The following is a 25,483-nucleotide window of genomic DNA, read 5'->3' as shown; positions in this document are numbered from 1 at the left end:
TTTTATCCCACATGGATGGCAGCGAGGTCTCCAGATAGGTCCTCCGTAGGTGACGATGATTTACGCTACACAATTGTATTACGTTTTGTTGTTTTATTTTTCGTATTTTTGGTCTGTGGCTGTGTGCATCTTATCTATGCAGAGTCCGGATGTAATGCTTAAAACCGTTTAAGTAATAAAAGCTCTTTATAAAAAAAATGCACATGGATGGCCTTTGTTCGGACTGGCCCCTAGGCCGTCGCACTCGTCGCCGTGGTCCATGGCTTACCCTGCATGACATGTATTTTGCAAAGGCAATCGTTTCCCACCCGCGCGCCGGTCGTCCCCTGGCGGGCGCGGGCCCTTGCAACATTTTTGCCATCCGCGCGCTTCTCCGGTCAATGAATGCAACATTTTTCGTCTAAATATGTTGCAACCTGCGTCATTTTTGATGCAAGCGTTTTTTTATTATATTTTGTCTCAGTAAAAAAGCTGCATATACGTTTGGTTGCAACTCTAGTTCGTCGGATTTTTTGTTACAATCGATGTTTTTTACTTTTTGCTACAACCGTGTTAATTTTTGCTACAACCGGCATCATGTTTTGCTGCAACCGTTCATTAAAAAGTTACATACACGTCACGTAAATTTTTGTTACAACCGGCGTTTGACTTTTGCTACCACGTACCATCAGCTTCGTTTCTTTCCTACGATCACGTAGATTATTATTTTTTTGCTACAAATTTTGTATTTTGTTGCAACCGTGAAAAGAATTGCTGCATAGGAAGGAAAATATTGCATGCGGATCCAGACGACGCGGGGTTGATGGATCCTGCGGTCCGCGCGCGGCCGGCCGAAAATCTGGACCGGCGCGCCGGCGCAGATCACCCCCCCCCTTCTGCAAACGCCTCCAAATAGTCGTGATACCGAGTCTTTTTTCTCACAAAATGTACAATATTCAGCTCACGTGTCATCGTGAGCAGAGAGGACCACAACTTTCATGGTTGGCCAAAAGGCCCACCGGCCATCTGGCTCACCATTGTCTTAACCTGGTCAAAACCAAAATAACATGTCCAAAATCGATTGCGCAATCGGTTGTGGAAGCTCCATCCCTAGGAAGGTTAGTGATTTAGAAGATTTCATCTTATTTATAAAACAACGCTTAAAAATATTGAAATATTTCAAATCAAACAAAAAAGATTGCTCACAATCGAATTTCTTCTTTGGTTTATGTTGGGTGTAGAAAAAGGAAAACAAATGAACAAACAAGGATGAGGGGGTGGACTTGTTAGTTGTTCTCGAGATGATGCTTATATATCATATTATGTCACATCTAGATGGAACCGAGACATATCTATAATAATAATGACGATTGTCTCTTTTCTTGTGGGAAGGTAACGATGATTAGTTACACATCGATTCAACGAGAAAGAAATTAATCATCGATAACAACATGTCAGCACGGGTGCACCTTTGTACCCAACAATTCGAGAAGACACAACAGTGCACACGACCAGACGGATGCAGGACACATTGCCAGCCCATCTCGAATTCTCAATCACCCATTCTTTATTGTGATCACTGGTTCGATCTCTTCCCTAAACACGGACGGTACTGCTCCATATATTTTCTCAACAGGAGCTGGCCAATATTTCCCTGTGTGCCCATTGATTAGCACAGGTACTGCTGGGTGGTTAGTCGTCCTGATCGCGAACAGCCCGCGGTTGGCCTGCTGCACCCATCCAGTGTACGTACCATCGGCGCCTGAAATGACAAAGCGGCCCCTCCACGAACTAGCTGAACCGGGCCCTGGCATTGGCAAGCAGCCCCCCGCGCTGGCGAGGCAGCAGGTTGGACCGGCACAGCGGGCACGTCACCTCGCCGACGTCGATCCACCGGTCGATGCAGCCTCTGTGGAAGGCGTGGGCGCAGTTGCCCAGCGGCCGCACCTCGTCCGTCAGCTCCAGACGCTCCAGGCACACCCTGCACGTACTCGCGTCGCCCCCGTCGGTGTAGCGACCCGCCGGCGCCGCCCTCTTCGACGTCGACGATCGCGACCGCTCCGCCAGGTGCACGACCAGCTCGACGGGGGGCAGCCGCTGCTTCACCGTCTCCGGAAGCGTGCCGTCCCGGTTGGGGCGGCGGCGGTGGCCGTTGATGAGCACCGCGTGCTCCTCGGGGGTGTAGGGGAACTCGTAGAGGCCCAGGAGGCAGAGTATGAGCACGAAAGCCAGCGCGGTGGCGTGGAAGAACTGGAACACGGCGGCGATGGGCCGGGGCACCGCGTTGCAGTAGCACACCAGCGGGAAGGTCATCGCCGGCAGGCGAGAGCACTTCGCTGCCGCCGGAGCGCAAAAGGCGGCAGCAGCAAAACGCGAGTGGACGCCGTGCGCGCGTGCGCGTTTCGGCTTCACAAGGCAAGACGCGAGTGGGCACACCAGCGGCGCATCTAGGCTGAGAACCGAAGAGGAAAAGCGTCTTGTTTTATCGTGCCTGGCGAGGTGCGCTCGCGTCGTGCGCGTGTGTGTCGACCGGGTGCAGGAGAAGGTCGGGGGGAAAAGGCGTGCCGTTGCGGCGTGGCTGTCGCGCGCTCGAGAATTTCGTGTGGGCAACGTCGTCGCGGGCTGACCGGCTCTCATGTCACGGCCTCACGGCTCGCAGTGTCCATCAATGTGGTAGGGGGTCACTGTGACACCTCTCTCTCTCCGCCCGCCAAACGCGAGCAGGATTAGAGGGTGTCGTCGGGGCACGTGCACATTGAAAGATTTAGTGAAGGGAAACTGTTGGCTAGAGTACCGTCTTTGTTTCCGGTTGGGACCTTTTCGGCAGGAAACCGCGTGCTGCAGAGAGCATTCATAAGTTTTGCATGATCCGAGTTTAGTTTTGGCATGTCGTGCGTGCGATGTCACACAGGTTTAGCGGCCGTCCGGCAACGTTTGCATGTATTGATGTATACCACGACCATGGGGCGGCTTCATCAGGGACTCCGTTTCCCTATGCATTTTTCACATCTTTCAGCACCTTTATTGGTAGTGACTAATCAACAAACGTCCGTTTTTTAATTTGCTGCAGGCCCTTTTTTTAGCTCCATTCACTAATCGACACGTGTATGAGTACTCGGGAGCTCCTAGTCAGCGCCTTAAACGCCGGCTAGGAGAACCAGCGCCCACACGCCCTGCATAATGGGCCGGCCAAGTTTCAGGACCGAATTGTTCATAAAAATTACAAAAAATATGTAAACATAAAAGGTTCATACAAGCGAAAAATGGTTCACAAATTTTGAAACAAAAAGTTCACGAATTTGAACAATCCACTATGATCTGAAAAATGATTACATTTTTTAAAAAGTTCATGGAATTTGAAGATTTGTTCATGAATTTGAAAAAAGTTTCTAAAAAGTTCGTTGAACTGAAAAAAAAAATTCACGAATTTCGAAAAATTCACTGATCTAAAAAAAGTTCACAAATTTTTAAAGAATTCATGGAATTTGAAAATTAGTTCATGAATTTGAAAAAAGTTTCTAAAAAGTTCGTTCAACTGAAAAAATAGTTCACAAACTTAAAAAAGTTTATCATTTTTGAAAAAAAAATCATCCATTTCAAAAAAAGTTCATCAAATATAAAAAAGTTCATCAAAATTTGAAAAAAGTTCATCGATATTCGAAAAAGTTCACCAAATTTTAATTATAAAATTATAAAATTTGAAAAGGGTTCATTGATTAGGAAAAATATTTGTTCGTTTGAAAAAAAGTTAATCAAAAAATGGCTGCGTTTTTTTCGAAAATATTAAAAATTATATATAAACTAAAATAAAAATGAAAAAGTAATAAAAATAAAAGAAAATAGATAAAAATGAAAAAAGATAAACCAAAGAAAAACCAGTCTTGAAAAAACCAAAATGAAAAAACCATCTAGGAAAAGTCTGGAACGTTCACAAACCGGAACACCCTCCCCACCTCTCGCTGGTCCGGCTCACGACCGAGAGCTGCAGGCGACGGTTAAAAAAAATGCACTTCTAACGAGCGCCGACAACGTTAAATAGGATTTGCCTGAGTACTCGGTCTAAAACTCATCAATAGAGAAAAACAACTGTTTTCTTTTATGGGTCAGGTCCAAAAATTATGCGCAAGCCTCTTCGGCCCTTGTACTGGTTTTCGCGTGACCTCCAAAACGGGCCGACTAGCGGACCCGTTAACTCATGTAAACAAACAGATTTCATCTAAAATCATTAATTAAGAAATATTTCTTTTAAAAATTACTTCGGTCTTCCTAGGTTTCGACAAGTGATGTATTGCATGCGTGTCATCTGTCGCAACCTGAGAGTTTTTTTAATATAAATTTCTATTTTAAAATGTTTTATATCGTAAATCGTGCATCCAAATCTCGAACCATTTTCAGTGTTGAATTTCTTGCGTTGAGATCTTCAACACTAGATTCCATGTTGATAGGTTTTGATGAACTTTTTTTCACGAAAAAAACTGGATAAAAAAACCGTTCCTCTCGCGATAGGAAAAAATCGAAAATATGTTCCTTTTCTTTCCGACAGGCACGACCGTGCGACTCATAAAGGCAAAACTGTGCCTCTCATGAAAACAAAACCATGCCTTTCGTGAAAAAAAATGTTATTTCCCTTTTCGAGAGGCACAGGTGTGCGCCTCACGAAGGCAAAACTTTGCCTCTCACAAAAACCCTCTCATAAAAAACAGAAAATGCATTATTTTTTCCCTTTCCTAAAAGCTCGGTCGTGTCTCTCACGAAGGCAAAACCATGTCCGTCGCGGAAGCGAAACCGCACCTTCCGTGGAAGCAAACTTGCGTCTCTCACAAAAATGCATTTTTTTTGTTTCCGAGAGGAACGGCCGTGCCTCTCGTGAAGGTAAAACTATGCCTCTCACGAAAAAAACAGAAAATACATTTTTTGCGAAATTTTTTAAAATTGTTTTTTATAAAAAACTAAAAAAGACCGATGAAAAACCAAAATACCAAAAAAATACAAGAAATAATCTAAAAAGCCGAAAAAAATACGAAAAAAATGAAAATAATAAAATTCAAAGAAAGCACTGAGAACGCAACATGTGACGGCGGCTGGGAATACGCCAAGTAGCAGCGTGTGAGAGTGCTTCTTGCGAATCTTCGGAAGGAATACTCGCTATTCAACGCTGCACCGAGGCGTCTAGCGCCATGGCCAGGCCCAGCCGCGCTAGGCTCAGCTCCTGGCCTAGCGCCACACAAGCCCCGCCGACCTGGGCCAAGCCCATGGTAAGCCAGCACGTGCTCCCCTCTATTGTGTGCCCAGGGCGATGTTTTTGATATATGATGCACATGTGCCATCTCGGCCTGATTCCAGTTTCAGCCCAGGTTATGTTTTTTCTCGGAGAACAAATTTCCCAATTAACAAGTGCCTGCATAGTTACAGAAAATGCTCTTGTTTTAAAATTCTAGTAACTAAATAACGATGCATCGGATTAAAATAATTTAGATATTTAAAATACTCAAAATTTTATATAGATTAACAATTTGCAGCTTTCATCTATGATAAAAATGTTTAACTTGTTGTTTGCGCTTAATTTACATAAATGCTATGATAAAACGGTTTAATTCAAAACTAAATAACTGTAGTTGTGAATTAAATGAACTATAGATGTAACTTGCTCAGAAAAACATGTAGAATAATATGGCTCACTTACTTTGCATGTTCAACAACATCAAAATTATGTTTTTGACAGAACAATATCAAATTTGAAATTTATATATGGGATTGTTTCGGAAATACTATCAGTTGTTTTCGGCCTCATTGTAAATGCCAAGATAGTGTAGTTTATTTATGATTCATTTCTTGCCATGTTGAAAAACATTTAAAATTATAGCATACATAAACGAAAGCTAACTAAATAATTGAATATGGAGTTTCGTCAATATGCAACCCGTTGCATATTGAACTTCACTTAATGTGTAGTATTTGATTGTTGTGCTTGTCATGCCATGCATAATTAAATGGACATGTATCTTATTTGTTTGCGCATCATATCATGAATATGTTGTGGTCTTTACTGTGTCACTTGTTTGTTTTCGGATTTGCTTCTTCTCTCTAGAGTTCTGAAAGCGTTTCGGATTGTGAGGATTCGTTCGACTATGCCCGTTCGTTTATTTCAAGGATTCGATCTTCTTCCATACAGGATTTCAGGCAAGATGATCATTACGTTGGATATCACTACTATCATTGTTATGCAAGTTGTCTCGTTTTCTATCAATATGTATCGCTACTTATCACTTGTTTGTCAAGCCTTCCAAAATGCCATGATAACCCTCTAAGCCTCCACATCCTAGCAAACCGTTGTTTGACTTTATTACCGCTTGCTCAGCCCCTCTTATAGCGTTGCTAGTTAGAGGTGCAGTTTGTTCCATCTTGGGACATGGATATCTTGGCATATCACACTATCTTGTTTATTTAATTAGTGCATCTACAAAGTTGGTAAAGGGTGGAAGGCTCAGGCTTTTGCTTGGTATTTTGTTCCACCCTTGTCGCCTTATTTCTAATTACTAGTGTTATGTTCTTTGATGAGCGCTTCTAACACATGTGGGGTATTATGAGCCGCCCCCCCGACCATTCCTTGTACGATAAAACTCTTCCGATAAGGCCCAACATTGATTTTAAAATATTCCTATATAATAATACTGATAATTTATTAATTGCATAGAGGATCACTCCCTCGTGGATTTAAATTCAATATAATACAGGGTTGGACACTGCTGATGGTGCTCGTCTGAAATTGTCAACCATCAGTTGCCGCCAGGGGCAACTCTGTGATTGGCCTATCAGAAGTATGGATGATCCGGTCGTGTCATGAGAACAAGATACGCAGCTTCTATCGGGATCGTCGATACACTGGGAGGTCTTGTTGGTTTAGTTTTACCTCTGACGAGCGGCTTGTCCATCGAGATTCGTTATCGTAAATCATCGTATTATCATGGTGTGAGGTTTTTTCATCGGATGCGTGTGGAATTTTTTATGGACTACTTGGATCACCCCTGCAGGTTAAATCTTTTGGAAAGCCATGCCCGCGATTATGTGACGACTTAGAAACTTTATAATACCATGTTGTAGAAAACTTGTAATAAACCCAATTAAAATACACCAACTATGTGTGTAACGAAGACCGTCTCTTCTTGTGAGGTTTGAACCAACAAAATAACATGGTGGGGTTATGAATGACTCGTAAGTAGATGTTCGGGATCATTTCTTGATCATTACTAGTTCATGTCCGTTTATGCATAAATTACTCTTCTTATTCTTGTACTGGTAAGTTAGCCAGATATCAAATGCTTAGTGCATGCTGCAACCTCACCACTTAACAGCTTTGCTAGTCTTGATACCCTTGGTAATGAAATTGTTGAGTCCCTGTAGCTCAAAGATTACTACAACAATAGGTGCAGGTACAGGTAATGTGATGCTTTGACGTGAGAGTGATGCTTGTTCTATTTGGATTTCTTCTTCTTCCTTGCCGATCATAGGATGGGTTCCACATCGGCAACCTGGGATTAGCGGGGTGGATGTCATCTCTTTTTTGTTTGTTTTCATCTGTATCTGGATCCTGCTCTTTTGTATGATGATTGATATGTATTGATGTATTGAGATCATTCATGTTTTAGCTTGTGGCGAGTGTAAGTCGACTCCATATACTCAACTCTTCTTTACATCTATTGTGACGATATCCACTCTTGCGAAGCGACCCGAAATGTGCTTCTATCCTCATCGAGGCCCTCGAGATGTCGTGAGGATAGTACCGCATTTCGGACGTCACAGTTCGAGAAGCATTAAGGAACAACACATGGATTCTTAAGATAAAGCCCCTCGATATTTTCACCGGCCACCACATGCGGGAATTCTTCACGCGTTGGATGCTTGTGCATGCTTTCCAACTTGATGAGCTCGTAGACGACATGATCGTGTGGAAGCAAACAAATGATGGAGTTTACTTAGCAGCCTCATCTTAGATAATCCAATTCTTGGGTTTGGTCATATTGCCCTTGGAACGCATGATATGGAAGAGTTGGGAACCTTCGAAGGTCAAGTTTTTTGCTTGGTTGGCCCTCCTTGGACTGCCGACTGACTTGCCAAGCAAGGATGGAAAAATTGTGGATTATGCCCGATGTGCAAACGGGAGCCCGAGATCAGACCACATCTCTTCTTTAAGTGTCGGTACACCATTAGACTTTGGAACATGATGGTTGCAAAACTTGGCCTCGTTCATGTGGACATACCTTCTTGGCACTTGGCGGGATCCATCGAAGAGTGGTGGGATAGTACAACTGGCATGGATATTTCATCATGCAAGGCCATGGCATGTCGAACCATGCTTGTCTCTTGGACGATTTGAAACGAAATGAATGTTTGTTAAGTGATCTTAGAAGATATTTCATCATGCAAGGCCATGGCATGTCGAACCATGCTTGTCTCTTGGACAATTCGAACCATGCTTGTGTTCCAATACAAGAGTGCGCCGCCATCGATCATCCTCAACACCATCCTTGAGGAGGCAAAGCTATAGGACTCCGTGGGTGCAAAGAAACTAGATGAAATTATATTACGCAAGTAATTGTCATGCGCCATTGTATGGGCACGTGTAAAACTCTACTCTCCTCTTAATTAATAAATAAGGCAAATCTTTTGCCTCCGTTACAAAAAAAGCGGGGGACAGAACCAACTCCGTGTCACTGGATGCGACAACAATGACAACAGGAAAGCAACATCGGTGTGCATAATCGAGAACAAAAGGAGATAAGACCGTCGGAGGCGTGACATGCACAAAGGAACACGAAGGAGTGGACAAGATCAATCGGTGAATGTTGCTTTTAAACTGGAGGATGCCCACTGCTTCTTTTCAATGTCTTATTTTTTAACAACCTCACGTGTAAAAAAGTATTTTGAACAACTTGTTTGTTGTATCTTCTAAGATCACTCTAACAACAGTGTTAAAAGTCGTGCGCATGGTAAAAACTATCGTTTTGGTACGTGAGCGGCCGAGCGACGCGTTCGAGCAGACGCACGAAACAGTTACATACTAAAAAAAATCAGCGCCCAGGGAGAGAGGTAGCACGCGCGTTATTTTGGTGTGCGTCGGGGAGCGCACGCTATAAATCTCGCGCCACGACGTCCCTCACCAACCGCCTCATTCCCTTCTGTGCTTTCTACCCACGCTCCGCCATCGTCGTGTCTTTCTCTCCGTGCTCCACAGCCGCCGCGCCGTCTCCCTCACCTCTTCTAGTACCTCGTCGTCGCCGTGCCGTCTCCCTCACCTCTTCTAGTACCTCGTCGCCGCCATGCCCCGTCATGCCGCCACGCCCCCGGAGCAACGCGAGCTACCACGACATCCGCGCCCACACCCCCCCCCCCGACTTGTTTTATGCGGAGATCCACTTGGGCGATACGCGGCTCGGGCTCGACACATTCAAGAGCGCACACGAGGCCGCCCGTGTGTACGACACGACGGCGTGATGTCTCAGGTAGCCTCAGGCGCATATGAACTTCAACGACGTCTTCACACGTGAGTAGGCGCAGGTTGTTGCGCCTCCCCCACGTCTCGTCACCGAGGAGGACCACCACATCCAGCGAAATCAGGAGCGTCACCTCAAGATCGTCGAGAGGGACGAGGTCGCCATGACGGAGTGGCGCGCACACTTCCCGAAGGACGCCGTCGCTAAGAAAGAGTTTTGTACGTAGAGGAGTGCGGAGCGAGTTGCGCGTCGCCACGACAAGCATGCGTGCAAGGCACTCGCGAACGCCCATATAGAAAACCGAGAGGGGTCAAGCTGGGACTCGGACGATCCTCGATGAGAGCACTCATTTACGTCGTCGGACTACACCACCAAAGAGGAGGAGGAGCAGTCTAGGTGTATTTTTTATTTAATAAACATGTTTTATGAATTTGAATTTGCTTGTTATGAGTTTGAATTTGAATATTAATGTTTGTCAATGAACTATTGTCGCTGATTTATTTGTGTATATTTGGGCGCATGATGTATTTTACGGCGCTATTTGAAGCATTACTGCAGTGCGCTAAATTTTTGACCGCCCGGAAAGGCTACCACACGCCGCATGCTAGAACGCTATCTTATTTTTTTTGCATGTCGCACTGTCGCACGTCTGTTGGAGTTGTTTCTAAGGCAAGTAAGAAATGATTATTTTCAGTCAGTGATAAGAATTCTTATAGCAATCATTATGACTTGTGCAGGTTTAAAAAACATGATAATATTTTGAAACAATGGTTATCTTCGTTGAGAGATGATTTTTATTAGGCCAGTATTATGCGCCGGCGGATCTTCGGTCGATCCACACCTGGCCGTCAGATGGGCAAAATTAACAAAAATGACCCTGGGGCGAAAGAACTCACGGAGTGACCCCTCGGGGGAAATATTTCACCGGCCTGACCCTTTTGTGTGGCGCCCGACACCTAGGCGCCACACTACACTGTGTGAAGCCTAGCCGTTCGGTGCCACACCCCCCGACCACCTGGCAGGGAGGGGCCCACCCCCAGGCCGTGTGACGCCTAAGCCTTAGGCGTCACACATTGTAATGTGTGGCGCCGAACGCTTAGGCGCCACACATGGACTTAACTGGCCACAGGCCAGCCCCCCTCCCCACCCCCTCCCTCATTCAAACAGAAACTGCAACTGCGGCGGCGGCTGGCTCTCACCCCCTCCCTAATCCCCTCCCCCATCTCCTTCAGATCTGGTGATTTCTTCCTTGGATTGATCCCCCAAGGTAATCTCCTCCCCCATCCCTTCCCTTTCCCATCCTTCTATCCAAGTGTATTAGGTTTTGGTTGAGTAGATTGATTTTAGTAGATTGATTTGAGTAGGTTCTTAGGATTTGACTAGTTAGGATATGAGTCAGTATATGAGTAGATGAGTAGTAGTAGTTCATATTTGTAGTTAGTATTAGTAGTTAGTATATGAGTATATTAGTAGTAGTAGTTCATATTTGTAGTTAGTATTAATAGTTAGTATTAGTAGTTAGTAGTAGTAGTTAGTATTAGTAGTTAGTATATGAGTATATTAGTAGTAGTAGTTCATATTTGTAGTTAGTATATGAGTATATGAGTAGTAGTAGTTCATATGAGTTCTTAGGATTTGAGTAGTTAGGATATGGTGAATATGAGTTAGTATATGAGTAGATGAGTAATTTGAGTTCTTAGGATTTGAGTAGTTAGGATTTGAGTTCTTAGGATTGTAGGATGGTGTAATTTTTTGAACATGAGTCGTATTTGAATATTAGTTAGTATATGAGTAGATGAGTAATTTTTTGAATATTAGTTAGTATATGAGTAGATGAGTAATTTTTTGTGATTTGTAGGATGGTGTGGCTTCTGAATAATGTTTATGACGTTGAACACCGGGCCTATTTCATGTCGGAGAAGAAGATGATAAGTAGAAAATGATTAGTAGATGAGTAATTTTTTGAAAATGTAATAAGCACTTGATATCTTCTTCTCCTATATGTTTACAGGAGCTTACGCCCTTGAAGATCCGGTCTCATGGGGCATCCTCTGTAATGCAGTACGATGAGCGGTACACCCCGTACATCAAGATGACCGAACTCCTTCCATTCGTGCAGCTTGTGAGTCGGTCAACTCCCAATCTGAACGCTGCGGCAGTCACAACACTTATTGATCGTTGGAGGCCGGAGACACATAGTTTTCACCTCCGGACCGGAGATATGACGGTTACTCTTCAAGATGTTTCCATGATCACCGCTCTTCCGATCGAGGGGAAGCCTCTATGTATGAGCACTGATTCCGAGGGATGGCGACAACAAATGGAGGCTCTTATTGGTATGTCGCCGCAGGAGCCGGAGGTAGAAGATGGAGGGAAGAAAGATAGAGTCCCGGCCGGCGCTCCTTTCACTTGGATTGCCGCCAACAAATGTCGTTATGTTCGAGCAAAGTGTGCAGGCAGCTTCGAGCATACGACGAACCCGGTACCACCAGCATTGTCCTCTTGCGTTCAGCAACTACTTAAGATGGTTTCAGGCTAGTACTCGTGTCGAGATTTGTCCACCGGCTTACGAGGAGGACATATTGGAAGAACCCACTGAGTACGATGCACTTGCCCAAGGCCGTTACAACAAGTTGATTCGCGAAGGGTACCAAACTTCCTTCGCCCCTGTCCTGAACTTTGTGGTAAGTGTGCTCACCTATGTAAAGTATGAATTCTAGTGCACCTATTCACTTGCACTTATTTTTTGTCATTGTCTTGTGATCATAGCGCAAAGAGGTCAAGAAACAAGCTGATGAGTCCGAAGATATTCTAGATAACACAGCTAGAGGGAAAAAGGGAGAATCTGCACTTCGTCTATTCATAAAGGTGTTGTGTCATTATTATTATTTTGCCCACGAATGCAACATTATAGGTTACCTAATATATGTCATTTATATTTGAATCTAACAGGAACAGGGCCAAAAGTTACGGCGCCTATCCAACATTTTAGGTTGCCGTGACCCTGAATATGTTTCACCTTCGAGATCTGGTTCATCCGAAAGAAATACTCTTGACGATTCAGCTTCTTCGGGCGCTCGTATGGACGATGGTGACATTACCTCGGCAGCTAATACCCAAAGAAATACTGTAGAGGATGATGTTGACACTCCTGAGGTATGACATAACCATACAATTTGCACTTTCACCCTTGAACTTTGAACCTTCAACTTTGAACTTTCAACCTTCAACTTTGAACTTCCAACCTTCATATGTATTAGGTTGCGGACGAGATGACGTTGAAGGTTTTCCAACGCTCCGCTTACATGTTGAAGCCCAGGAAGGAATTTAGGCGGTACTCACCGGATGATTATGCGAAAGGAAAGAATCCGGTGGCCGGGGGCTCTCGTTTGTCAACGATGAGAAGCATGGACGATGAGGATGAGGATGACGATGACGATGAGTCGGATGACCCGGAGCAATTTGTGGTTGCGAGAAGGAAGAAGCTAGTATCTAAGAGGGGACGAGGCCCCAAGGTGTGAACCGGAGTCATCTGGAGTTGGTGTTGCACTTGTCTTGTGAACTATTTACTTTCGTTGTGAACTATTTCGAGTTGTGAACCATTTAGTTGTTGTTGCACTTGTTGTGAACCATTTAGTTGTTCTCTAAATATATGATGATGATGATGTCAAAAATGTTGTCTACATATATGATGATGCTGTTGCAATTGTTGTGAACTATTAAGTTGTTGTCAAAAATGCTGTATTGCTGTCAAAATTAAGCTTCCAGCAGGTTTTCACATGTGTGGCGCCCAAGGCTTAGGCGCCACACATGTGCAACGCCCAAGGCTTAGGCGCCACACATGTGAAAACCTGCTGGAATCTCAAAGCACACTATTTCCCGCCACCTATCCCTCCTCCGTTCCCGCCAAAATTTCCACGTCTTCTTTCCCGCCACCTTTCCCTCCTCCGTTCCCGGAAAAATTTCCATGTTTCCTTTCCCGCCACCTTTCCCTCCGCCGTTCCCGCCTAAATTTCCATGTCTTCTTTCCCGCCACCTTTCCCTCCTCCGTTCCCGCCACCTTTCCCCCGTCCGGTCTATAAAAGGAGGCATTGGACTGCCTTCCTCCGTCATCCAGCATGTGCAACAGGCCTAAGAAAATGAAGAGTGTGAGTTTACCTCGGGGTGTGGAAGCAGTTCGATGTTGGTGCGGTGATCTCTGCAAGGTGAAGGAGGTGGAGGATTTTTCAGATTGGTTGGGCATAAAGTTTTTCATGTGCGCCAATTATGAATCTGATCCACCCGAATGTATTTCTGCGTACATCAGGCCTCCGGTATGCTCAAGTCATCCAGATTATTGTTTACTTGATATTTTTGTTTACTTGAATCTGATCCTCCTCGTAGTCTCCTCCTCCTCTTTGCATGTACTATCGTTGGATTGACACGGAAATGCCGGACTGGGCGGTGACCGAGATTCGTGAAAGAGGTCGCCGTGCATGGGCTAGCTGGGACTTGGAAGAGCGCCGCGAGAAGGCTGAAGCAGAGGAGAAAGCAGCGAAGAAGAAAGAGTGGGAAGAGTACTGTGTGGAGCAGAGGGCTTTTCTTGATGAGATGATAAGGAAAAACCAAGAAGACAAACTACGGTTGGAGGAGGTTTACAGACAGCGGGAACAAGCCCGTGAAGCTGAGAGGGAGAGAAAGAGAGAAAGAGCTCGTGCGGCCAAGGCAGCAGAAGAAGCCAGTGATGGAAAAGGAAAACATCCACGTAGGACTCAGTAGATTTCACGAAGTTGTATGAGCAAGTTGTATCTTAATTTCAGCAAGTTGTATCTTAATTTTAGCAAGTTGTATTAGCAAGTTCTAGCAACACTTGAGAAGACTAAGATAAGGATAATGATCAACAGAGTCTTGATGAAATGAGAAACGTAGTCTTGATGAAACAGAGAACAAAGTGAAACTAAGACAAAAATGAGAACAAAGTGAAACTAAGACCAACATAGTGAAACTAAGACCAAAATGAGAACAAAATGGGAACATAGTGAAACTAAGACTTAGGATGAGCATTACTCATCAAAAGAGTAGCCAAGTTACTCTGTTTCACATGTGTGGCGCCTAAGCCTTAGGCGCCACACATGTGCAACGCCCAAGGCTTAGGCGCCACACATTCTGTCATGCTGAAAACTGCAGCACATAGTGGTGGAGGAGTTCAAATATACATCACAAATATGCACAAATATACAACACATAGTAGTGGTGGAGGAGTTCAAACATACAACACAAAGAGGGTGGAGTTCAAACATACATACGGTTCTTGAAGTAACATACGTCCAAAAGTGCATACATAGTGGAGTTTCATAGTAAGAAAGCGCGGAACCGAACAAGGTTCAACAACACATAGGGTTCAACAACACATAGAATAGAAGCATCCGACTCTATTGGGTCGAGCAAGGCCCCTTACCCTTCTTCTTCTTCCTCTCTTCTTCCTCTTCCTCTTCCCTTTTGCGCATTTTTGAAGCCTCTTCCTTAACCCTCTCCGTGAAGCGTTGATGCTCCCGCTCTCTCTTTGCTGCGGCCTCTGCCCACATCTTCTTAAAGTTAGCTTCATATCCTTTTTTACGTTTCTCTAGCGCCTTCCTGTCATTCTCCTTTATCCTAGCCTCATATCGCTTATGCTCAAGGAACATTTTCCACTCCTCATCCATCTTTGCCTTATGCTCCTCATCCTTCTTCTTTCGCGCTTCCGCTGCATCCTCCTCTCTCAACTTCTTTGCAGCCCTCTCCATCAACAACTGCTCCTCACTGGCTGCATCCTTCTCGTCCCCCCACTCCGCTTTTGCCTTGTTGGGTTGAGAAGCGGCCATACCTACAAAACAGGCATCAAAGCTCATAGTTAGTAAAATAACACACAAAGGAGCATGAAAAACAACATGATAAAGATAAGTGAAATATGTGACATACAGAAATGGTCCTCGTAGGTATCCACGCATACCAATCCTAGTAAGTCCACCACCTATCCCACCACTGCCTCTAGCACCACCACCACCTATCCCACCCCTGCCTCTAGCACAACCACGACCTATCCCACCCCTGCCTCTAGCAGCACCCCTGCCTCTACCACCACCACTTCCTCTAGCACCACGTCCTCTAGTAAGCCCAAGTCGGCTATGAACATGTTGAGTAGGAACATGTTGGGTCCTGCTTGCTTGACCCGTCCCTCGTTGGCTCGTGCTTCCTTGACCTGTCCCTTGTTGGGTTGTGCTTCCTTGATCCGTCCCTTGTTGGCTCGTGCTTCCTTGACCCGTCCCTTGTTGGCTCGTGCTTCCTTGACCCGTCCCTTGTTGGCTTGAACTTGGTTGACTAGGACTTGGTTGGCTTGACCTGAAATCATTGTTTTTGGACTTCTTCTTTCGCGTCGTACACCTTCTTGTGTTGTGCCCTGTTACACCGCAATCTCCACAATGTGATCTCTCAGTAGGCTCTTGGAATTGGTTGTTCCCCATTTCTCTGCCACCACCATGGCCCCATCCATCCATGTCTCCTCTAAAACGCTTTGTCTTTCGTCTTCCCAGTTTCACAACCTTCCACTCTGGGTCGGGCCATAGTTGTACTCCATGATACTCCGGCCATTGTGATTGGTCAAAGTATGGTTCAAATCTAGGAGCCCATGTATGCTTCGTGGTCATGATCGAGAACTCGGACTCCCTCACGGTTAGTGGATGGTTGACGTCCACATTCCTACTGCGAGCTGTCGTGTACAAATGCGAGCATGCGAGATGAAGCAACCTTGGCCTCCCACAAGAGCAATCACACAAGGATAAAGATACCTTGAACGCCCTGTTTCCGTGTTGCTGGCCATCGTTTGTCGTTCCTCCGGGCTCATTCACTTCGTATGTCCAATCCTCGTTGTTGTACAGGGTAGCCGTTTGGGAGTCAGCCTTCCGTGATTGAAATACCATCCATTTGTCAACCTTTGGTGGAAACTGGTACTTATACTTTTTCTTGTTCTCTCCCGCAATTTGATCATCTATTTCTTGCGAGTACTTTAGAAAGTATGCTCTCAACTTGTCGAATGTGTATTGAACTATTGCCGTCACCGGCAAAGCACGGACACCCTTCAACACCCGGTTGAAGCATTCTGCCATGTTACTTGTCATTTGACCATATGTTCGGCCATCTTCGTCATAAGCTCATGCCCACTTGGCCCGAAGTTCAATGTGCCTGTTAAGAAACTCAAGCCCACCTGCATCAAGTTTTTTGTTTACAAGCAAAGCATTGTACAATCTTGCAAATCGTTTGTCCGAAAATGCTTGACAACAATCTTGAAGATCATCCGCCAACTCCTTGCTACCACATGCCCGGTAGAAGTTTGCACAGAAATGTCTCATGCACCATCGATGATGCAAAGGAGCATGGCCGGGAATGACAATGTCAACCGCGTTAAGTATGCCTTGATGGTGATCCGATATGACACATATTTCCCTCTCAAACGGTAATACTTTGGTTCTCAAAATATGCAAGAACCATTCCCAGTTAACATTGTTCTCTGCCTCAACCAAAGCAAAAGCCAAAGGCATCAACCGGTTATTGGCATCACTTGCTATTGCAACCAACAATGTGCCCTTGAATTGTCCGGTCAAAAACGTGCCATCGATGGAGATGACAGGACGACAATGCTGGAAAGCCCTCACACATTGCTCAAATGCCCAAAATGCACGGCCAAATACGCGGACCCTATTTCCATTCAGAATCCTTGTTTTCTCCCCATACGGCTCGACCACATGAACCATGCCCGGGTTAGTGTGGGCAATAGCTCCCAACAACCTAGGTATGCGGTTGTATGCTTCCTCCCAATCACCATACAACATCTTGAATGCAGCTTTCTTTGCTTTCCATGCCTTACCATATTTCAGCTCGTAGTGAAAGAGGGCTTTCACAAGGTCTTGTACGCTTTTTATGCCCATTGTAGGAAGAGAGGTGATGGAGTTGGAAAGCCTATAAGCGATGAACTCGGAGGTTAGTTGTCTATGGCTTTGCAACGATAGGGCACCATCAACCCTCTTGCCTCGACACATGTGAGGCATACAACTGACAATGTTCCATCCTGGCCCTCCTTTCCATGGTCTTGCACGGACAATCCAAGGACAACCTCTATCCTCACATGCAACCGTGTAACGCAGCTTCATGTTTGAATGAACAACTTTGTGTGGCCTATAATGCGTAACAGAATATTCATCCAACCACATCTTCAGTTCAAAGAATGTTTCAAACTTTGACCCCGGCAAAATAATATTCTTCCCATGTGTGTCCCGATGAGAAGGTGGCCTAACTCCAAACAATATGCCTTCGCCTCCGTCAACCACGGCTTCATCCGCAAGGCTAAGATCCTCGAACAATGGTGTCCGGTGATCACGCTTTAATACATTCGTGAAAGCTTCAACCTCCTTCGTCGTGAACCCTTCCTCATCAACTTCTTCATCGGGACCCTCATCGTCAGACTCAGAGGCATAGCCACGTGAGTACGGAATGGAATGGTCCATTGTCTCTTGCAAATTATATTTGTCCAAATCACCAAGATTGTTGTCATGAAGAACATTACCATCATCATCGTGCTCATCATTAGCCTCTACCAATGGTTCATGTTCAATGTTGACCTCTTCGTTAGCCTCATAGACACAAGAAAGAGGTTCAATGTTGGCCTCTTTGTTGATGGTTGCAGGAATAGCTTCAACAATCGAAGAGGCAACCCGGTTCAAATCCAACAAGTTAGGAACATTTGTTTTTATGGCAAATAACTCTAGAGCCTTGTCTAGTGATTCGGCCACCGTATCCTTGTATGCAAGCCAACGTTGCTCGGAGTTGACACGCATGGTCTTCCAACGAATGTGCATTCCGAATCCCACATTATGCCTACCATCAAACTCAACTACATCACTAGGGTCCATCCAATTCAAATCCTTTCGGACTTGTTCCAACAATTCACCATAGCTAGGACACAAATCGAACACCATGTCAAGCTCATCCGGGTCCGGATCAATATTGCCTTTCAAAAATGCAACCTTGTCCACGTGATGAACATAAACACATGTTCTTCCCATACCTAAACAACAAAACATATAACCTTTTTTATGAGCAATCATACAATTACAATAACCATAGCCTAACTTCCAAATAACCCTAACCCCATCATAACCCTAACACAACCAAACATCCCTAACCCTAGCCTAACCATAGCCTAACCCTAGCCTAACCCTAAAACAACCATAATGCACACATCCAAACAACCCTAATCCTAACCCCATCATACCCCTTATCCTAACATACAAACAAATAAAACAATATCATATACATCCCACATTTCATGAAAAACTAGGGTTTCCTCAAATTTGCAAAAAAAAGAACACAAAAGATTTTCCTTTGGACGAGAATGAGGGGAGAGGTGGGGATTACCTTAGGGGAGTGATTGGACAAAAAATGCCCGGTCCAAACCTTCAGATTTGGTGATTTAGAGAAGGATTTGAGGGAGGGGGCAGTGGCTGGGAGAGGGGGCTGGGGGAGGGGAATGGGGAGGGGGTGGGGAGGGGGTGGGGAGGGGGGCTGGCCCGTGGCCAGTTAAGTCCATGTGTGGCGCCTAAGCGTTCGGCGCCACACATTACAATGTGTGACGCCTGAGGCTTAGGCGTCACACGGCCTCGGGGGTGGGCCCCTCCCTGCCAGGTGGTCGGGGGGTGTGGCGCCGAACGGCTAGGCGTTACACAGTGTAGTGTGGCGCCTAGGTGTCGGGCGCCATACAAAAGGGTCAGCCCGGTGAAATATTTCCCCCGAGGGGTCACTCCGTGAGTTCTTTCGCCCCAGGGGTCATTTTTGTCAATTTTGCCCCGTCAGATGCACTAGTTTTTACCCATCTCATTCCCTTGATGTAGACGTCTCCATACTCCTGCTCTATTTTGTCTGGTCAACGCAAGCAGAAAAAATACTGTCCACATGCCTCTCAATAATCCCTCGACGAGAGACGTCTCTGCCCCCCCACTATGTACATGCGCTCCAGCGAGATGCGGCAGCACCGGCCACCCCTGTCGTGTCACCGCTCGTCGCAGCAGCAGCCACTTGTTGCCGGTCCTAGATTTCGCGAATGATTTCATCTCCTTGTGGTTGTAGCTTCTAAATGACATGGGCCCGATACTCTAACCGATTTAGAGGTTAGAGTTAGATTCTAACTCTAGACTAACCCTAAACTAACTCTAACCAAAGAGTTGTTTGAGTGATAGGGTTAGATTGTCAATAAATACAGCTTTTCCAATCATTTGGCTCCTTTATCCAGTATTTTTTGTGGTACATGGTTCTAGCTTCTACGGTACATGGTTATAGCTTCTACAGTACATGGTTGTAGCAAAACGTTATCGTCTTGTAGCATGTCAACGCCTCTATCGTTGCAACACCTAGCAACAGTCGTCGTAGCACATCCGTCGTTGCACCTTTATGCCGCGGGCCGCAGCTCTCAACATTGTCGTCCGCACCATTGATGCGTCAACTCAAGCTTTTTCAAACACCGATCTAAGCTTTTTTTCATGTCGGTTGAAGTTTTTTTCATACGTTGAAGCTTTCCACCTTACGGATTGAAGCCTTTTTCATCTACGAGCAAAACTTGCCCTATAAACGGTTGCAACTTTTTTCGTCTTGCAGTGCCCAGCTGAAACTTTGTATACCTTTCGATTGAAGTTTTTTTCAGCTAAGGTTGAAGCTTTTTTTATTAACGGTTGCAACTTTTTTAGTTTGACGTTGACTAGTTGAAGCTTCCCCTCTTTATGGTTAAAACTTTTTTTATATAGGCTTGAAGCTTTTTTTATTAATGGTTGCAACACCCGTATCGGTGGTTCCAACAGTTCGTCCGCCCCTTTGTTCTCATTCATCGGTTCCAGCTTTTGATTCATCGGCTGTAACGTTCTGCTCAATCTAATGCAGCATTTTTGTAGTAGAAATAGTACTCGATGAGGGTTGGAGATAGAAGGAAGGTTAGAGATAAGAAAAAAAGGTCGTCGTGTAGGGGCCATCAGGTACGCGAGTAGTGTGCGTGGGCCTGTGAAGCGAGCATAGTGCTAGGCCCGTGTGGTGGGATTTTTTCACTGTTTTGATCCTTAGGGCGTAAGTTGACCACGTAATGGACTCGGTTCGAAAGTATTTCACGTTTTGACCCTTTTGGAAACGCCACGCACCGTGGCGTTGCAGCCCTGTTAAGAAACGCCAGTCTACTGGACGTTGCGGGCCTCGTGTGCAACGCCAGTCTACTGGACGTTGCGGCCCTTCCCAGAAATGCCAAGGGGGCTGGCGTTGCAGACATGAGGTGGAACACCAGTACCTATGGCGTTTCAGCTCTGGTTGCAACGCTGGCCAGGAAGCCAGCACCGCGGTACTGGACGAAGGAAACGCCAGTCTCCCTGGCGTTTCTGGTATGGTCTGCAACGCCAGGACCTATGGTGTTTCAGCTCCGGGTGCAACACACATCATACATAGCCCATTTAAAGTTCACGTCGATAGATGCATAATAGGTTCTTAAAGTACATAATAGTGGATTTCATAGTCAAATAGCACGCAAGGGAACAAGGTTCAAACATGAAAGCGTGCATGACAAATAGAAGCCTCCGGCTCTACTGCGTCGAGCAAGGCCCCTTCCCCTTTTTCTTCTTCCTCTCTTCCTCCTCTTCGTCTTCCCTTTTGCGCATTTTTGAAGCCTCTTCCAGCACCCTCTCCATGAAGAGTTCCTCCTCCCGCTCTCTCTTTGCTACACCCTCTGCGTAAGCAATCTTAAATTTAGCTGCCCATTCATTGTGACGTCGCTCCAGCGCCTACTTGTCTTTGTCCGCCATCCTTTTCTCATAAGCCTTGTGCTCAAGAAACATTTTGAGGTCCTCCTTCCTCCGTGCTGCGTCCTCTTTGTACTGGCGCTCCCTCTCCATCTTCTTTGCTTTGGCTGCGTCCTTCTCTCTCAACTTCTTTGCAGCCCTCTCCATCAACCGCTGCTCCTCACTGGCTGCATCCTTCTCTGCCCCCCACTCCATTTTCTCCTTGTTGGGTTGAGACGCCGCCATACCTACATAAAAACATCAAGGTTCACGGTTAATACAACAACATAGAAAGTTACGGAAATGATCGTCGTAGGTAATAACATCAAAACACCTAGGCATGAAAAACATGATAGATTAACTTACGGAAATTCCCCTCGTAGGTAACCGAACATTCCTCTACCAGCACCCAAACCTCTACCCATAAAACCAGCACGTCTACCACCGCCGGATCCTCGTCCCATAGAAAGGCCACCACGTCTACCACCGCCGGATCCTCGTCCCATAGAAAGGCCACCACGTCTACCACCGCCGGATCCTCGGCCCATAGGAAGCCCACCACTTGAACCACCACGTCTACCACCGCCGGATCCTCGTCCCATAGCAATGTCAGCACTTGAACCACCACGTCTACCACCGCCAGCACTTGAACCACCACGTCTACCATCGCCACCACTTGAACCACCACGTCTACCACCGCCAGCACTTGAACCACCTCTACCCCCCACATCACTAGTAGATGCGTTGTTTGTTTTGCAAGTCCTCCTATTATGTGTCGTTTCATTGCAATCACCACATTGTTGCCTATCACGTGGCTCCATGAAATGTCCACTACCAAACTCTTTGGTGCTCATCAGGTCATCCATTTCATTCCTGTATCGTTTTGTTCTCCTTCTACCCTTTGGTTGAACCATCATCTCTGGATCCGGCCTAATATTAGGGCCATGATACTCGAGCACTGTGACGGGTCAAGAAAAGGGTGGAATCTCGACGCCCATGTTAACTGATGAGTCTGCAAGTTGAATTCATGCAACCTCACAACTACACCATCAGAGAAGGGCAAATTCCTCATGCGAAATGCCGTCATCATGTGCGAGCATGTCCAGTGGTACTTACTAGGACGCTCACAAGTGCAATGCCGCGTCCGAAGGGAAACAATAAATGAGCGACCACCATATGATTGCCCATCTCTCGTTGTACCGCCTGGCTCATCCACTTGGTATTTCATTTCAGCGTTATCGAAACAAGTGGCTCGCTGCATTGCTGACTTCTCCTTTTGAAACTCTAGCCACTCAGTAACCTTCTTCGGATAGATCTCATTGGGAGGCTTCTCACTCTCACCAATCAACTTGCCAATTTCTTCCGAGTGCTTCAGAAAATACTCATTTAGCTTGTAAAAGATATATTCAGCTATTGCCGTGACCGGCAACTGACGTGCCCCCTTCAAGACAAAGTTGAAGCACTCAACAAGATTGCTTGTCATGTCGCCATATCTCATGCCTCCTTCGTCACATGCCCGTGACCACTTATGTCTCTCATCTATATTCCTTTGTAGGAATTCTTTCCCACCTTCATTTGTCTTCTCATATATTTTGTTCAATCGCTTAGTGAACGACTCAACGGAGAAGGCCACACATGCGGAGTTAAGATCCTTCGCCAGATCTTTGTTCTTAGAAGCCCTGTAAAAGTTTGCAACGAAGTGCCTCATGCACCATCGATGGTGAAGCCTCGCATGCCCTAGAATGTGAACATCCACGACCTTCAATATGCCTTGGTGCCGGTCGGATATGATGCATACCTCCCTATTGGGAGGAATCACCGTGCTTCTCACAAGTCTCATGAACCATTCCCAGTTGTCTTGGTTCTCCGCTGATACCAAAGCAAATGCCACAGGCAACACATGATCATTAGCATCATGTGCCATTGCTATCATTAGTGTGCCCTTGTATTTGCCAGTCAGGAATGTTCCATCTATAGACAAAACCGGATGACAATGCTCAAAAGCTGCAATGCATGGGCCAAACGTCCAAAAGGCACGACGGAACACTCCTTCAATATCTTGGACATAGTGGTACATTCCGGGGTTTCTATAGGCCATCGCGCCCAGCAACCGGGGTAGCATGTTGTACGCCTCTTCCCATCCACCGTACAACATTCTAAAAGCGACTTGTTTGGCCTTCCATGTCTTCCCGTACTTGACCTTATATCCAAATCTCTCGAAAACCCAACTCATCAACAACTTCACTTTAATGGTTGGATCCTCAGCTATATGTTTCTGGTATTTATAACCGATGAATTCCGAGGTTAACTGACGGTGTGTCTCTGGTGCTTCATCTGTCGGCGGTGTGCATTGGTGAGTTGCAATGCAACTACTTATCTTCCACATACCATCTTTCATGAGTCTTGAATTGACTTTCCATTTGCATTGTTCTACCTCACATTTCACGGTGTATCGCTTGTGACAGTCCGAGTAAGCAACTCTGAAAGGCATGTAGTGCTTGACGGCATACTCACACAACCACATCTTCAATTCTAGAATGTCCTCGAACATCAAACCTTTCTTTAGGTAAGACGTTGAGATAGCGTTGGGTGTGCTACTTGGGAACAATCTAGCCTCAATTGTCTTGCTCATGCCACCGTCGACTAAAGCCTTATCTGCAAGGCTAACATCACAAAACAAGGGAATTTTGTGATCCCTCCCGGTGATTTTTGTATACCACTCCGCTTCTTTCTCAGTGAAGCCATCCTCATCCAACTCATTCTCCGGGCCTTCATCATCCGACTCGTCCACACAAGCACGCTGATAAACAATGTCAGGATCCATGTCATCATGCCTTACTTGAGCCTCTACGTCACCAACAATGTTGTGTTGCCTCTCATACTCTTCGTCGGACTCATGACCATCATCTTTGATCGGTGCACTACCTCCAAACTCATATTGGGGATACTCATTCACTTGCACTTCTACTTTATGCTCAACAATAGGTGCCACAACATTATACGGGCTCAAATCATCAACTATGGGTTGGTTCAAGTCAACATGAAGAGGAACATTGACCACCGTACTAGCAAACACTTCGAGTGACTTGTCCATCGAGGATGCAACAGCCTCCTTGTATGCAACCCAATGCAAATTAGACTTGATAGGAATTGTCTTCATTCGACATTTCAGTGCCGACCCAACATCATATCTTCCTAATAATTCTACTCGGTCACTTGGATCAACCCACTTCAATCTTATCCGAGTTTCTGCCACAACCTCTTCATAAGTAGGACTATCAAGAAATGTCAACACTTCCTCATATTTGTCAACAATATCAACATTCATGAATGCCTCTTTGTCAACATAATGAATATTCACAATCTTGTCCATCTAAAAAAGGGACAAAATTACAAATTCTAAGTATAACAAAACAACTAACCATTTGCATCCAAATTAGTCATTAACACAAACCCTAACCCTAAACCTTGTCCATCCAAATTAGGCATAACACAAAACCTAACACTAACCCTAACCCTTGTCCAACCAAACTAGGCATAACCCTAACCAAAACCTAACACTAAATCTACTCAATAATAAGAAACCAACCGATACAATGCAACATAAATAGAACACCTAGTGCAAAAGAAATCTACACAAATACAAAAACATTGCAAAAACTAATTGGAGGGATTGGAGGAGCTTACCGGCCTCTTCGATTTGCCCCAAAGAACCTACTAAAAGGTTGAGGGAGGAGGGAGATCGAAGGGGGGGGTGAGGAGGAGGGAGAGCTTTTTCGGGCTAAGAAGAACAAGAGGAGAGGAGAAATGGTGGTTGGTGGGCGAGGGGGTCGGGGTGGCAGAATATAAAGGCAAGAAACGCCATAAGTACTGGCGTTCCACCTCATGTGTGCAACGCCAGCCCCCTTGGCGTTTCGGGGAAGGACCGCGACATCCAGTAGACTCGCGTTGCACACGAGGCCTGCAACGTCCAATAGACTGGCGTTTCATAACAGGGCTGCAACGCCACGGTGCGTGGCGTTTCCGAAAGGGTCAAAACGTGAAATACTTTCGAACCGAGTTCATTACGTGATCAACTTACGCCCTAAGGATCAAAATAGTGAAAAAATCCCGTGTGGTGCGCATGCGTGTGCATGTGCATGTGCGCACTATGCGCGTGAAAGCGACACAACCGGTCAAAAGTTGCGTCGTGGCGCT

At 45.6% G+C, this 25,483-nt stretch overlaps 1 protein-coding gene across 1 annotated transcript; it reads right to left on the bottom strand.

The window, feature by feature from the left end:
- Positions 1 to 1,334: 1,334 nt before the first annotated feature.
- LOC123430618 (RING-H2 finger protein ATL57-like) lies at positions 1,335 to 2,503 on the bottom strand. The gene has a single exon (XM_045114470.1). The coding sequence runs from the start codon at positions 2,290 to 2,292 to the stop codon at positions 1,771 to 1,773; it is 522 nt and encodes a 173-aa protein (XP_044970405.1). The 5' UTR covers positions 2,293 to 2,503; the 3' UTR covers positions 1,335 to 1,770.
- Between the last annotated feature and the right edge of the window lie 22,980 nt (positions 2,504 to 25,483).

The sequence above is a fragment of the Hordeum vulgare genome, chromosome 2H (assembly GCF_904849725.1).
Source record: "Hordeum vulgare subsp. vulgare chromosome 2H, MorexV3_pseudomolecules_assembly, whole genome shotgun sequence".
Lineage (NCBI taxonomy): Eukaryota > Viridiplantae > Streptophyta > Magnoliopsida > Poales > Poaceae > Hordeum > Hordeum vulgare.
This window is presented reverse-complemented; position numbering and strand designations above follow the sequence as displayed.

Bases quoted from the DNA above. Each gene is read 5' to 3' on its own strand.
- LOC123430618 (XM_045114470.1), bottom strand. From the start codon at position 2,292: ATGACCTTCCCGCTGGTGTGCTACTGCAACGCGGTGCCCCGGCCCATC.